The sequence below is a fragment of the Coturnix japonica genome, chromosome 2 (genome assembly GCF_001577835.2).
Source record: "Coturnix japonica isolate 7356 chromosome 2, Coturnix japonica 2.1, whole genome shotgun sequence".
NCBI classification, from domain to species: Eukaryota; Metazoa; Chordata; class Aves; order Galliformes; family Phasianidae; genus Coturnix; species Coturnix japonica.
Genome location: NC_029517.1, coordinates 123382119 through 123397166, shown reverse-complemented (window position 1 = coordinate 123397166; position 15048 = coordinate 123382119). Strand labels below are relative to the sequence as shown.

Below are 15048 nucleotides of genomic sequence, written 5' to 3'. Positions count from 1 at the left end.
TTGAGAAGTACAGTTTAGTGATCAAGTTTGACAGACTGTTACTATTTTTTTCCTATTTAAAATGTGTTTTTATGCTCATATGACATGCTGCATACAAAAAGAGAGCTGAATAGTTGATGTTCCATGTTCATTGTGCCAATTTTTCAGTAGTGTTGGTTATATGGAAAGGCAGAAATTACAGCGATGACCAAGAAGATACGAAAAGCAACTTTCTAGCACATTTTTACCTTTTACACCTTTGAGTCCTTTCAAGAGGCACAGGGGAGACAGATGTCTGTGAATCTCTTTAAAGTTTCTGTTATTTTCAGTTGTCTGCCATTCCCGAGAATATTGGAGAACAGCTCCTTTGTGCTTGACTTGGCCAGGCTGCTCTAGGAAGTATCTAAAGGAGAGAAAATGGCTTCATGTTTCAACATTTTCTTTCTATAACTTAAATATAATGTGAATTTTCAGACCACCCATCAACCAGGGTATTAAACTTGTTCATCAGGCACAGCATAACAGCTTGTTGCTGTACAAAAGGGTCTCTATTCATGAATAAAGTACTAATATTCTGTGTGCTACAGCTACTCCTTCAGGACACATGTGAAGTCCAGCATTGATTTCCATTGTAGGTCACTAAGAAAAATCAGTGCCGTGTTCCTCTTTCAAAGAAGAGTCCTTCAAAAATGAAGAAACAGTTGTTTTAGTTCATAGAATCATGGAATCATAGAATTACTCAGGTTGGAAAAGACCATCAAGTCCAACTGCAGCCTAACCATACTACCCTAACTCTAACAACCCTCTGCTGAATCATATCCCTGAGCACCACAAAACGTCGCATGTGTTTGGGATGCATAGAGGTGTGTTGGTTTTGTTTTAAGTAACATTTGCACATGTTTTCTTTAGGTGAGGAAATGCTAATGAGGCTTCAGAGTCCCTGGTATGGGAAGAGCAGGAGATGCCCCCGTGTGCTTGTAACCCTCACGGATTTGAGAGGGAACAAAAAATATTTGGAAAATCCTGGGAAGAACTTGGGCCATTAATTAAAATGCCTGCAGAACATGTTGACAGATTTAATATGTAGAACCAGATAATAATCTAGATAAGACAAAAATTTAAGCCATTTTTTTCCTGTTTCTGGTTCTAAAAGTAAGCAAAACTTGGCTTGCTTTATCTTTTCATATTTAGCTGGAACAGAAACTCCCTCAAAACAAAAAAGAAATGGTGTTTGGCTCCTATCAGATACTTGGTGAGAGGATTGACATTCGCAGCATTCACAGCCTGTATTGCTTTTGACAAAGCAATAATGGGCAGTAATTATTCAGAATGAATGCTACCTACTAGGGAAGATGATGAAGCCAGGCAGGGCAGCTCTGCAGACACACTGTGAGGAAGCCTCCAGGGGTGTCAAGATTTGTTCAGCTGCTGGCACTGCTCTGGAGGAGCTTAAAACATTCTAATTCTCCTTTTGAATGCTAGTAAGCAACTGCTTGCATGTATAGGCTTGCTATTATACCTGTCAATAATCATCTTCCAAGGAAAAAGTTGAGCAGAAAATACAATTAAATCTTGCTGTTGATGTTTGAAAGCCTGTTTTCTTTTCATCCAGGGTAGTAAGGGATTACTGATACAATGGTATGTACGCAGCAAAAATTGGTTACTAGAACTCTGGATAGAGTTGGGTTTTCTTCTGGGAATATGAGGTTTGTTTATTTACTTATTTGCCACTGAGTGTAACTTCAAAGCCTGACTTAGTAGGCGCTCAAAAGTTAGTGTAGCATGGAGAGGAGATTATTGTTACAGAATTTGAGTAAACTCTTCAAAAGAGCTGATAATACCAGGACAAGGGGAAATGGATTGAAGTTGAAAGAGGGTAGATTTAGGTTGGATGTTAGAGGGAAGTTCTTTACTAGGAGAGTGGTTAGGCTCTGGAACAGGCTGCCCAGGGAGGTTGTGGATGCCCCGTCCTTGGAGGTGTTCAAGACCAGGTTGGATGGGGACCTGGGCAACCTGATCTAGTAAATGTGTATGTTTCAAGTTGCTCTGGTGTTAAAGGCTCTGCCATGAAAAGATGGAGCGTGGAGGATGCACCAAAGCATATCTGTGGTTTTGCTTACTGCACTTAGCATGCTTAGATACCAGAACTGTTCCTGAACGTGTCATTATCCATGCTTCAATCTCCAAATCCTGTTATCTTGTTAGTTTCTTGTCTACTGAGGCTGTCAGTTCTGCATTGACCGTGTGTGGGGTTTAAAATATTTCTTCGTTGTATAACTTGAAAATGTAAATGAATCATTCTTTTCCAGAATGACTTTTTAATAGGCAACTTTTAAAAACAGAGTTGTTTTTTCTTCCTTTTTTTAATCAACTTTATAAAGAATCTTAGAATGACCTGGTTTGAAAAGGACAACAGTGGTCATCTAGTTTCAACCCCCCTGCTGTGTGCAGAGTTGCCAACCACAGACCAGGCTGCCCAGAGCCAAGAGAATGGGATCAGATTCATCAGGCAGGAGTGTGTACAACCAGAATAGAGCAGAAGTTCATCCAGGTCATTGACTTGTTCCAACAGATGTCTGTGCTACAGGCTGCAAAGGATGATGAAAGATCTGGCACAAACATTGGTTGCTTGAAGAAGTTAAATACTGTTCATTAAAGTATTTGGAAGTCTTTCTTTTTATAGGAGTGTAATCATGAATAAGATGTACATGCACAGGGTAAAACCTGTGACCAATGACTTACAGATACATGCAGCTGTATTTAAAGTAAGGAATTAACACAGATTCTATCACAGTTTCAAGGAATTTTTATGTAAAGAAAAGGATTCCTAGAGCTGGAGAGTATGGAGCTTCTGCATCCATTGTTTTAGATCAGATCTATTTTGACCTTGATTTACTTGAGTTGGATGTGATGGTCCTTATGGGTCGCTTCTGACTCAGGTTATTCTACATTTCTGCATTTTCTATGTAATATTTTCCTGTTAGCTAAGTTAGTTTTCAATATGAAAATTACTCTGGTGAAAGGGCTCACATCTGGGTGGCTTGGAGCACAGATTGGGTTTACTTATGCTTAAAAACAAATTGCGTGCTGGTCTACTAAACGGCTTGCTGTCCTTCTTTATCCCCTTTGGTCTCTTATGGTTGCGTGCCTTGTTTTACATACACAAATGTTCTTATGGCTGAAGTCCATAATGCTGTGTTTCATATTTAAATTACAGACATCTGCATTAGAGTCCAAGAGAAATTGTGTTACATTACTTTTCTGCAAGTATCATCTATTGTGGGTGTATGAATTCTGTTCATTCCTGATGCTCTACAGCGGGTTAGTTCATCTGGAACTAATAGCAAGGGAATAAATTATCATAGAATCACAGAATGGCCTGGGTTGAAAAGGACCACAATGATCATGTAGTTTCAACCCGCCTGCTATGTGCAGGGCCACCAACCACCAGACCAGGCTGCCCAGAGCCACATCCAGCCTGACCTTGAAAGCCTGCAGGGATGGGGCATCCACAACCTCCTTGGGCAACCTGTTCCAGTGCGTCACCACCCTCTGTGTGAAAAACTTCCTCCTAATCTCTAACCTAAACCTCCCCTGTCTCAGTTTAAAACCATTCCCTTTTGTCCTGTATTGTAAATACATACAGTGTTATGAAGCAGTATCTTACCAGGTCAGCATTGCTTAAGACACAATGCATTGATTATATTGAAACATTGAATACAGTGAATTACAGTGTTTAAATGCTGAGACCACTTGTAAAATTTGTTAAAGCCTAATAGACTTCAGTGATCTATCTATCTAAATACAAGACTAATATTGTGGAGTTAATAGAAGATTCTTAGTTTGCTTTTCAGTTCTTTTAATGTCACGTGATCATATTAAGCCATCCACAGTACAAAATACAGCTCTAGTTTCTAAGCAGTAACTTTTATTTTATGACTGCTGGAGTAAGTGTTTGTATGACTGAGATGTATGTGTGCCTTCTTCCAAAACAGTAAATCTGGAACATCTTGAAAATGTGATGCCAGAGTTCTTCAGCATGGAAGAAGCTGACCAAAAAGAGGTCCATGAAATAGGGAAACACACTTTACCTTTTTCATGTTATTTGTAGGTGGTCTGATTTGTCGTTATATCGTTTTCTTTCCTCAGATTGTTAAGCTGACTATTTATAGGATGCTTCCAAAAAACCTTCTGAGAAGAACTTTGATGCAGAGGTTGCACCTATTCCCAGACGATGTGAGTGGTTACGCTGTTATGCTTGCTTTCTTTTTGCTTTGGAGTCAAAGAGCGCTAACAAAGCTTCAGTCATAAGATAAATTAAGAAAAATCAAGCTATTTCTTAAATATGTAACTAAATACACTTTACGTGTTGATGCTCTTTATTTGACCAAATTGTGATATCTGAAATATGCATGTTATTGTCTCATTCATTACTGCTTCATTTAGCATGAAGAATGCAGCACTGTTGACTGTTCTTGGTCTGGATATGGGGAGAGAGGATGTGTTTTCTAAGCACCTTCTTTCTAAGGTTTGACTGTCCTCACCCTCCTCAGGTTATCCCAGAAGATATAGAAAAGAACCTTCTACAAGAGATTCCTCAGCCTCGTGTAGTCCCCAGGAGGTTAGATGAATATACACCAGAAGAAATTGCTGCCTTTCCAAGGGTTTGGACTCCGTAAGTATATTAGACTTTTAAAATGAGCGCTTGGACTGAATCTGTACTATATTGGCTGTTGGTTCTTACAATATGAATAAGAAAAAAACGGATTATTTGTTTTTATCATGTCATATTTTTTGACAGGAGGTCACTAAGCCAAGAATGGTCATATTTGAAGGGAGCACTGAGTCAACCTGCTAATGAAAATAATCACATCTGGGGACCTCTCAGATTACTACCAATGTTTTGAGGTTTTTTTTCTTGTGGTCATTTTGACAGTCCTAGTACTGAGCTTCCTTTAGATTTCAAAGCCAGAGATCTGTGGGAATGAAGCAGGTGGACAGGAGTCTGACCTGGAGTCTTCCAGATGGTCAGCTCTGTCTTGTGCACTTCTGCTTATTTTCAGTATACAGAATTTAACATCTTTTTTGTTAAAGCAAGTTTAAACATCTGGTAAATGTTAGTCATGTTGTAGCTGTGTGTGGCAGAGAGCAAGGAAACTCGATGTCATCTAATTTAGTAATTGCTGTCAAGCTGTCTCCTAATAATTTCCTGTTAGCATTTCTTTGCAGTCTCATCCTGATGAGTTTTTTGGGGAAATGCTCTCTGTATACAGGCTTCATACCCCGTGCCAGTTGCAGAGGATGGGAAGCGCTGCTCACTTAGCAGCCTTGCAACTGGCACAGCCAGGAGGATTTCAACTGAGAAATTCATCTTGTTCCTTCAGTGAGATGAGTGAGTGTCTTAAGTGAACATACTTGTTGAGAAGAGCCAGGGAATAGGTGGACCTAGTGGGGGAATAGAGCAGAGTTCTGGAGCAAAGGTGTGTCAGCAGTACTGGAGGATGAAGAGCAGCGCACTCCTGTGTGTTCGCTCTGTGAGCCTCTGCAGAACACATGGATAGTTTCCAGTCGGTGACTGTAGTGTCAAAAATAAACCAGAATAAGGAGAATTCAGAAAAACTGTTACATTTCTCTTTTTTTTCCAGATGGTTTTAATATGTTTTCCCACCTTATATGATTTTTTTTTTTCTTCTTTTATTCTCTTTTTCTTTTCCTGTCCTTTATGAAGTTCTGATGGGTGACTTTTCTGTTTCTCAAAGGAGAGTGAGTGATTAAAAACAAGGAAAAAGAATCAGTACAGATTGTTTTGAAAGGCTGTTTTTTTCCTGGTTATGGGGCACTGATACTGTAGACAAATAGACGGTACCTGGGTTGAGCACTAAGGTGAGGAAATGGTTTGTGAGGAGAGCGTGCATCCAGTGTGGGTACCTAAGAAAAACTGTGTAGTGCAGGGTGGACAGCCTTCCCATCACCCCTCCTTCCACCACATAATGGGATGTCATTATGGATCTTACACCTTGAGAGAAGAGAATTAAATGTCCTAACATTTCCAGTAAGAGAAACTTTCTTGGAATATTCTTTGCTTTTATACCTAACCTGAGCCAAACGGTTCTGTAAATTGTACAGAGCTGCTCTCTTACATCCTTGGTGCAGACGTCTGAAGTAAATGTGGTGGAAAAACCTTGCAGAGGCAGGGAGATAAAATAGTGTGTTTCCATACAGATGTAAAGGGGAGGAAGATCAGAGAGCAGTTCTTCTGGCCGACTTTGATTTTTTTGCAGCTTCTTACCATGAATGAAGCCATTATTTCAAGGGTGCTTGAGGTTTCACATTGGATGTTTTTAACGAGCTTAAAACAGAAATCATCACAGAATTCACCAATCTTGTGTGACTAAACAAACAGTACTGTTTCCTACCTCTCTTCTAAAGGCAGGAATACATCAGATTTATGTGTGAATTTTCCTGTTATATGCCATCTAAAAGTTGTTTAGCTGACTGGGAATAGGTGTGTTTGTAGACAGTGAACTTCTAAAGGCAGGAAACTTGCTTTTGAAGAAGTAGTTTGAAGTCATTTGGACAAGAACGTTCCCAAATATATAGAAGAAATCTGTCTTGTTCCAGTTGGATGGATACGTTCCTATGAGTTTCCCTTAAGAAAGCAGAGCAGTTCTGATTTCCAGGAGAGCCCTCAGGTTGGTGGTGGTGTTGCATACTGAGCGCCTGTTCCACTGCCAGACTTAATGGGAACTCTCCATGGACCTCCCTAGGCCAGACAGCCTCTCACTTGTCTTTCTGGAAAAGAAGACCTTGAAGGCTTTTGGCATTTTTAAAACTTAAGGTATTGTAAACTCTGAAACTTGACTTAAGAAAACCAAACACCTTTTGAATGTTTATTTTTGAGTAACCTGCCTGATTTCTGGCACCCTTCTGCACAGCCTACTTCTAGGTAATACTCTTCTAATATAAACTTCTAGGTTTATACTCTGAAGCCATAAAACTGTTTCAGCAGAGCAGTGAGAGCTGGTCTGTCCCAGTTCTTGAACATCAGCCATATGCGAATCTGTGTGGCATGGCATACAGGTTCTTGGTGATCCATCAGCAGCATCCCACAGCTTTGAAAGGAGAAAACTGCAATGTTCTGGGAAGAGGTATTTGTATATCACAGAATCACAGAATGACCCGGGTTGGAAGGGACCTCAAGGATCATGTAGTTCCAACCCCCCTGCCTGGCAGGGCCACCAAACATACACCTTTACTAGATCAGGTTGCTCAGAGCCCTGTCCAACCTGGTCTTGAACACCTCCAAGGACGGGGCATCCACAACCTCCCTGGGCAGCCTGTTCCAGGGCGTAACCACTCTCCTAGTAAATATATATTTCATATATGATGAAACACAAGTGTGCTGGGACACCTAGCAATGGGAGATGTGTGTGATAATCCTCTTACACATTCTGTGTCAAGGATAATGGTGGTCATAACTTCTATTTACAGTTTCTCCTTGGCTCCATGTTCCTTAAAGCCAGTCATACTGGCCTTATGCAACCTAAAGTCTGCTGCTGATGTTCCTAGCAAATAAATTTGAAGGCACTGGAAAAGATAACCTTTTCATGTTAAGAGATCTCTTCAGCCACTGTTGTCCCTTCTGTTTGCTGTCCTAAAAGGTAGATGCAATAACAGTTGTCCTTCCCAGTTCTACAGCTTCTAGTGTAAGTTCCTACATTTAGTCACTACATTAAAGAAATAATTTGGGTACTAAGAACTGAAATAGAAGCCAGAGGTGTGCTGGGTGTGTGGCTGAAATGATGTTATAAACAGCATTTTAATGTAAGGTGCTGACAGTTTCACTTTATGAAGGTTTTTGTCCTCAGATAAGGAAGCCAACACCAAAGGACACCTTGCATTATATTAGATACACAAGTGTTATGTGGGGTATTTCCAGTCATGTGCTGTCATAAACAAAACTTGCAGTTAATATTACAACTGTAAAATGCTTTTTGTTCTCCAACGAAATACAACATGTACGAAGTGTAAAATTATGGGATCCTCTACACCCACAGTCCACATGGTAAAGATTTCCTCTGAATATGTTAAGGTCTTGAGCTACATTTCTAAGACCCCTCTTAAGCTTAATATTAGATTTAAAATTCTGTGCTGAAATAAATATACTTTTCATAAGCCATTTCCATCGTTCCTTCCAACTGCAGTGTCTGCAGCTTTGTGGGGCTGGAGTTGATTTGTGCATGTGACGCCTTATGTGATAGTGCTTTGTTCTTACCTTGGAACACCCCTTGGTGGGCTGTTTCCTTTACAGGAATAAGCCCTGCCCCTCCAGCTTGAATGTTCGTCTCACTAAGCAAGGTTGGCTTGTGTAGTTGATCTGACTGGAGACAGCCAACACAAACTTCTGTGAAAGCCTTGAGCCTGTCTTAGTTTTTCCTTAAAAGAGAAACTGGAAAGACGAGGAAAAGGCTCTCCTGCCAATACTGCACAGTCCTGTTCTAATGTATGCTTTGAGAAATCCCTTTGGAAGTTCATATTCTATGGCTTTTTTGGTTCTCAGTCGGAATTCCAGTAACTAACAGTAAAACATTGACCTCTGTTAAAACAGGGGAACTATCACTGGTAACATTCTTTTTCTTATAGTGAGGGCATAGAAATATCCCATGGTTTTGTGTTGATTAACAAAAAGCCAAAAGTAGCTGAGTCTCATATTTCAGGCTACCAGAGCTGGATCTAAACAAGCCAAAAGCCACAAAAGTCAGAAAGGCACACAGTTAGATACCTGAGGAGAAAGTTAATCCCTGAGGTTTTGGCTTCAGGCAGTAACTGGATACTAACTGAGAAGGGTCAGTAACTTAATCATCTTAAAAATCTGACAAATCCATATTTAGATGGATTAGCCTATTAGAATTAATTACTGCCTCTTCTCTAGCATGTATAAAATATGCTGATGCTACTGATTTTTTTAACTTTACCTAGGGGCAGCTTATGTCGTAGCTAAAATTTGAAGGTAAGAGATCTAATAAATGAGAGTCTTAAGTTTTGCTTCAGCTTCTGAAGAGACTTACAGAGAAAAAGCTTTAAAGCTACTTTCCTTTTCCCCCTAAAATCTGTTGATCTCATACGTGAAGAAATAGGAACTAAATGAATGGGAATTTGACAAGGAATCTGAGAATGGTTTTACGTGATACTGTTGAACTACTTGCCCAGATGAAAATGGAATTAGAATTGTTTTAATTGCTCTTTTATAAATGTCCAGATATATTTGCTTTTTTCACTTCTAGTGGTGACAGCAAGTCTGGAAAGAGTTTCACTGTTCCTTTACTCACTTCTCTGTTTATTTGAAGAATAACGTAATTCTTTAGACAAAGCCAAGCATACAGCACTGTTCTTTCTATAGCCCTATGGTTTTTTAACAACATATTCTTTTAAAAGAATACCCTTTCGTATGAAGAAGGTATAGTCTTGCTCAGATGAAACTTAAATGAGCATTGCATTGAGTTAACTTAAATCATCTTACAAACAGAATTCATGTAACTCAGGTCCAATCTGGTATCACAGAATCACAGAACGGCTTGGGTTGGAAGGGACCTCAAGGATCATGAAGCTCCAATTCCCCCACCACAGGCAGGGCCACCAGCCTCCACATTTAATACCAGATCAGGCTGCCCAGGGCCCCATCCAACTTGGCCTTGAACACCTCCAGGGACGGGGCATCCACAACCTCTCTGGGCAGCCTGTGCCAGCACCTCACCACTCTCTGTAAAGAACTTCCCCTGACATCCAACCTAAATCTTCATCATAAATCTGCATCAATCCTTAAACACCTTCAGGGTTGATGACTCCATCGCTTCCCTGGGCAGCATTTTCCAATGCATTACTGAGCTTTCTGAGAAGAAGTTCTTCCTAATGTCCAATCTGATGGTAGATTTAAGTACCTTGGTTAAGTTTTGTTTAATTTATTTTTAAGGAACCTGAGATTTTAACCAGTTTATTTTAAATTTTAATAAACTGCTCCTAATCTCATTAAAATTAGCTAAATACATTCTGGCATTGGATCAGACAGTGTGATTTATGGATACTTTTAAAATCAAAATAAACACGAGTTTTATATAGAATAAACTTGAGCTGCAGTTGAGGACCCTGAAAGATTTATCTTAAGCTTTGTACTTGCAGAAGGAGGTTAGTCACTATACTATAGTGGCTTAAGAGTATTAAAAAGGCACCTTTTCTTACTCTTTGTTATTAAATGCAGCTTCTGTTACTGTGGCTTATTACCAGTTCTCTAAGAAAATAAGCTGTACTTGTAGAAATGCTTATTAACTCAGATAATAGCCTGCATGAGGACTAAGCCAATACAGAAGAGTTTATTTTGCCCCCAGTCAGAACAAGTTCACTGTTTAGAATAGGCCAAAGTGAGATAATTTAAATATTATTAGCAGTTTCACTGATTGTTTTACCAGAGGTGTAGAGCTTCTCTGGGGTAGTAAGTACATCCTGAGTAGAGACCTGCTCTTGCCTTTGTTGACAATCCAGAGGGTCTGTGTAATTATGTGTTACAACTGATTATTTTCTGATAGACCATCAGTATGAACAGGGAATCCTACCAGCCATGAAAGATTTCAAGTCACGAGTAATAGAGAGATTTGCACACACCGTGAATAGAAGAGATGGGTGTACCTTTTATACAGGATAATTTATATATTTTTTAATGCATCTGGGGTGCTTTTTCTCATCCACAGAAGGAATGAAGCCAAACATATAAGGTAGCCTTTTCAACTTTTGCTCCTGTACCAGTTCATTAGTGTGCAGCATTGGTTAGCTTTAAGGCACTGACCTTTCACAGTGCTGATGCAAGGTTCAATCCTTTCTGAACAGTCATTCCTCATGTCAGTGAGATAGCAGAAAATACAGGGAACTCTGTCTCTCTGGGTCACATTCCCTAATGTTGAGATAACTGCCTGCAGGTGAAGAGAAAAATGTAATTTGAGATCTTCAAAGCTTCCAAACCAGGTGTGCATTGCTGAGTCAAGAGCAGGTACTGACAGGTCACTTACTCAGTATTGTCAGCCTTATTCCTTCGCAAAGCTTTAAAATATGAGTTAGCAGTCATGAGTGCATGCTTGCAGTCACGCTAATGAGTGCAGTGACTCCCTGAAATTTGTCTTTGTAGAACTTCTGCAATGCAGCAGAAAAACAATCTATCTACATAGACATTACTGATGGAGAGGCGACTCCTCTTTTTTCATAGAATCATAGAATCACCAAGGTTGGTAAAGACCTAAAAGATCATCCAGTCCAACCGTTCACCTATTACCAATAGCTCCCATTAAACCATGTCCCTCAACACAACATCCAATCACTCCTTGATCCTTTTTGGAGCTTGAAAGAAAAGAATGTTATCAAAAGATACTTTAACAGCCACATGTGGTTGAGAAAGCAGACAGGTGGTTCCAAAAAGTACAAGCACTGTGTGTTAGAAGTCATTAGAGATAAGCTGTAATGCTGTAGTGGGTGATAAAATAAGTACGTACAGAGTCGGTAATGTCTTATGTTACAGCAGAACCTTAACCTTATTTCTGTAAGGCAAGTAATGCTGTTTTTCAAATGTCTGCTGGAAGGGCTGTCTGTTAGCTAGAAGTAAAGATAGTTGGCTTCTGTATTTCCGAAACCAGGTTGGCTCCAGTGTAACACAGACGGGTGAGTACTTGGATCTGACTTTCACAAACAGCACCACCCACTCCTTTAATAGTTTGTCTTTTACTGAGGATGTTTTAGCTCCAAACATTGCTAGGCAGAGGGAAACATCTCTGCTGGAATGTGCTGACGAGGCTTTCATAAAGGTGGAACTAAGTGGTGAGTCTGTTCATACCTGATGGCAATAAATTTTCACTACAGGAGTTAGAAGTTGAACACGTGGAACTTTCAGAAAGGGTCTTTGTTATGTCTCCTTAGACAAGAAAAATACCTTAGGAGGAGGAAACTTCACATCTTATTAAAGAATATTGGATGCTGGGGGGGGGCTGTCTTGCAGAGTTGCATCACATAGGTTTCTTTGTACTGCTTGTTTAAACCAGCTGAAATCTGCAGACTGAGCTCATAGCTCCACGGGCATTCCTCCTGGCAAGAAATGCTGGTATTAAGTGGCATCCATTACTTCTTCCTTTGCACTGTGCACTGCTACACACAGTCAGGGAACTGGCCTAGATTAAATACAGCCTTGTTATAAGCATCTGCAGGAAGTGCTCTGTGTTTTGAGTTCTTAGGGACAAATCTTCACTCTCCTGCTAATCTATGTGGTCACCTAACTTTGGTGTTAGCTCAGCACAAGTTGTTGAAGCTGTGGAAAACAAACAGTTATTTGGAAAGACAAATAGATCTTTACTTAAAGTACTCTGGGGAAGCCTTGCCTCTCTTTCAAGATGACCTGAGGAAGCTTTGCCTCCCTAGGCCAGAGCCTGACAGCCTCAATTATGTCTTTGGTGTCCAGGCTGATTTCACACAGTTACGTTTTTGTCTGAAAAGCAATTCTAAGCAGATCAGATTGAAGTCGTATGTAGGTGAATGGAATATGAAGCATTTGCACATCTGAATGAGCCCCTCCTGTTCACCTCTAGCCAAATGGTTCTAACCTTGGGAAAGAATGAGTCAGATTTGTGCTACTGAGTCTTCTCTCATTGCCCTGTTGCTTTTACTGCTAAATGTAACCTCGATGCATAGGATGCCTTCAGAATCCCTTATGTTTAACTCATTATTCCTGGCAGTGAGCTGAGTTCTGCACAACTAAATCATGTAAGGGTAAATAATATAAGTAATTTAAATCCCGAATTCCACAAACTTTGAGTATTTTCTTTGTGTGCAGCAGATCCAAACAATCATCAACAGTTTGCTCACGCTCACAGTCTGTGGTTAACTCATGATATTCATTTGATTCCGACAATAGATATGAAAAGAATGCCTGGTTCTACAAAGCTTGCTCAGCTATTCTGATCCTTTATTTTCAGTTTATGAGACAAACCAGTCCCATTGTCATGCTCTGCTACACTTGTGCCATGGTGACAATGTGTAACTCTGCAGGCAGCTTATGGGGTCCTTGTGGACCCCGGGGAGCCCACAGATCCTTCTCTTGATGGTTGTTCTCAATGTGCTACGTAGCGCACTGAAAACTGTTCGTAGCAGTGAGCCAGACAGAGCTGGCTTCGTACCATTTTCCTCTTAGTATTTTGTACAGAATCTGTAGGCACTTTGTGTGAGTTCTGAACAGGCACATCAGGAAGATGAGAACTTCTGCTTTGTATTCTCAGCTTTTTTTTGAGAGAGAGAGTGATGTAACGTTTTGAAGGGGTTTTCAGTGTAAACTTCCTCTATTATATATATTGCATTTTGTAATGAATTCTGACACTTCAGCCTTGTTAATGTGCCATTGGTTCTGTGTTCTTTTAAGCATTAAATTAAACCTCCTTTCTGAGTGAATACGGCGCCCAATTTTATGCTGCTTCTTATAGAGCCATGGACTGGCAGTGTAACGAGCCCATAGTCTGATGGTTGAACAGGAGAAATGTGACGTGGCACTGTGCTTTTTTCAACTCACAGCATATACAGCAGTAGTGTTAGTGCCATCAGTGATGCCATTTCTTTGGTTCCAAATGCATAATTTCAGTGCTTTGTTGAGGAAGCATGAAAGCGCTGCCATCCGAGAACACCCTTCATAGATTTATGCAGTTCATCAATGAGCAGTTATCCATTGGTTTTCCCAAGTGGCTCATAATTCTCCCTGAGCAGACAATGGGTTTTGTGGGTTTATGGTCTTCCTTGGACAATATTTATGACTTTTGCTAGGCACGGTGCTTCTCAAGGCTCAGCTTTCCTGGTGCCAGGGGCTCTTTAAAAGCAGTGATTGTGGTCCCCAGACATGGAGCACCAGTTGGCATAAAGAACTACTGTGCCACTTGAAAAGGCTTTGAAAACTTTTATGTTTGTTCACACAAGTGTCTCAGTGTAGAAAATTCCACCTTCGAGCTTCATTAACTTTGTAAGGCTGCAAACTGAAGCCAGTGCTTTTTGCGTTTAACTTTAAGACAAGCGTTAAGGCTGAAGTACGGGTTGCAACACAGATTTTCAGAGGTGGAGAAAAGCACTGTGAGATCCCCAGCTCTGCAGCACCGCAGTGCTACCATCGACTGAAGTTTTAGATGTGGTGTTCAAAGGAGAGCGCAGAATGCTTTCAGCACTGTGCAGGGGGATGGATGAATTGGCCCATGAAAAGAGTAATAAATATGAGCTGCAAGACAGTGATGTCTTTTCCATGCAGCTTGTCTAGAATCCTCCGGCACCTGTCTAGGATGGATGCAGTGATAACACTCCCAAGTCACTACTGAGAATTTCTTAAACCCCCCCTCTCCCACTACAGCATTAACTGTAATATAATGAAATGTATCTCCTGGCAGGCAGTGGTGAGATATGATTAAGAAAATGTGAATTGCTTTTGCAGTGCAGAGCAGCCCTCGCATACTGAGTTTCTTCAAGGCCAACATTGAGCATGTAAACAATGTACATGGTGCTCACCGTTGTTCTTTTATGCCCAATGGTGTGGACTCAAATATTTCTATGTCACTTAAATAAAAAACAGAGGCTTTGTGATACTGTGCTGTACAGACCTCTTGTATTTGAAGTTGCTCTATTTTATCTTTAAAATTCATATAACCTTCATAACAGCAATGCTGCTATGGTTTTCATGTCAATTCTCCTAAAAAAGCCCTTTTTGTGTGTGTGTTTTCCAGGCCTAAAGATTTTCGAATCAAGTAATAAAAGGAAAAATTGCTGTCAGGATTGTCTATCCTGCTTGGAGAAGAATTGTTCTTCCATGGCAGAAGAATTCATCATCTGTGCATCTCGGTTATCCCTTCTATGCAGGAAGCTTCTGGCAGGTATTAGCAAACCTTATTGGGAAAGGTTATCAGAATGGTTGTATTTAAAGCAACTAAGGATGGATTTTATGTTGTTCACATCACCTGTACTCCATGTTTAGTGTTATCTGTTAATTAAATTCCTTTTACTGCTATTATTAAA

At 40.2% G+C, this 15048-nt stretch overlaps 1 protein-coding gene across 1 annotated transcript in view; it reads left to right on the top strand.

The window, feature by feature from the left end:
• Positions 1-15048, top strand: part of MRPL13 (mitochondrial ribosomal protein L13) — a 21271-nt gene extending 6223 nt beyond the window's left edge. Inside the window, exons 5-7 of the mRNA XM_015856192.2 lie at positions 4129-4215; positions 4533-4654; positions 14760-15048. Of these exons, the coding sequence (XP_015711678.1) occupies positions 4129-4215; positions 4533-4654; positions 14760-14784 (234 nt within the window). The 3' untranslated portion in view covers positions 14785-15048. The remainder of the gene's footprint in view (positions 1-4128; positions 4216-4532; positions 4655-14759) is intronic.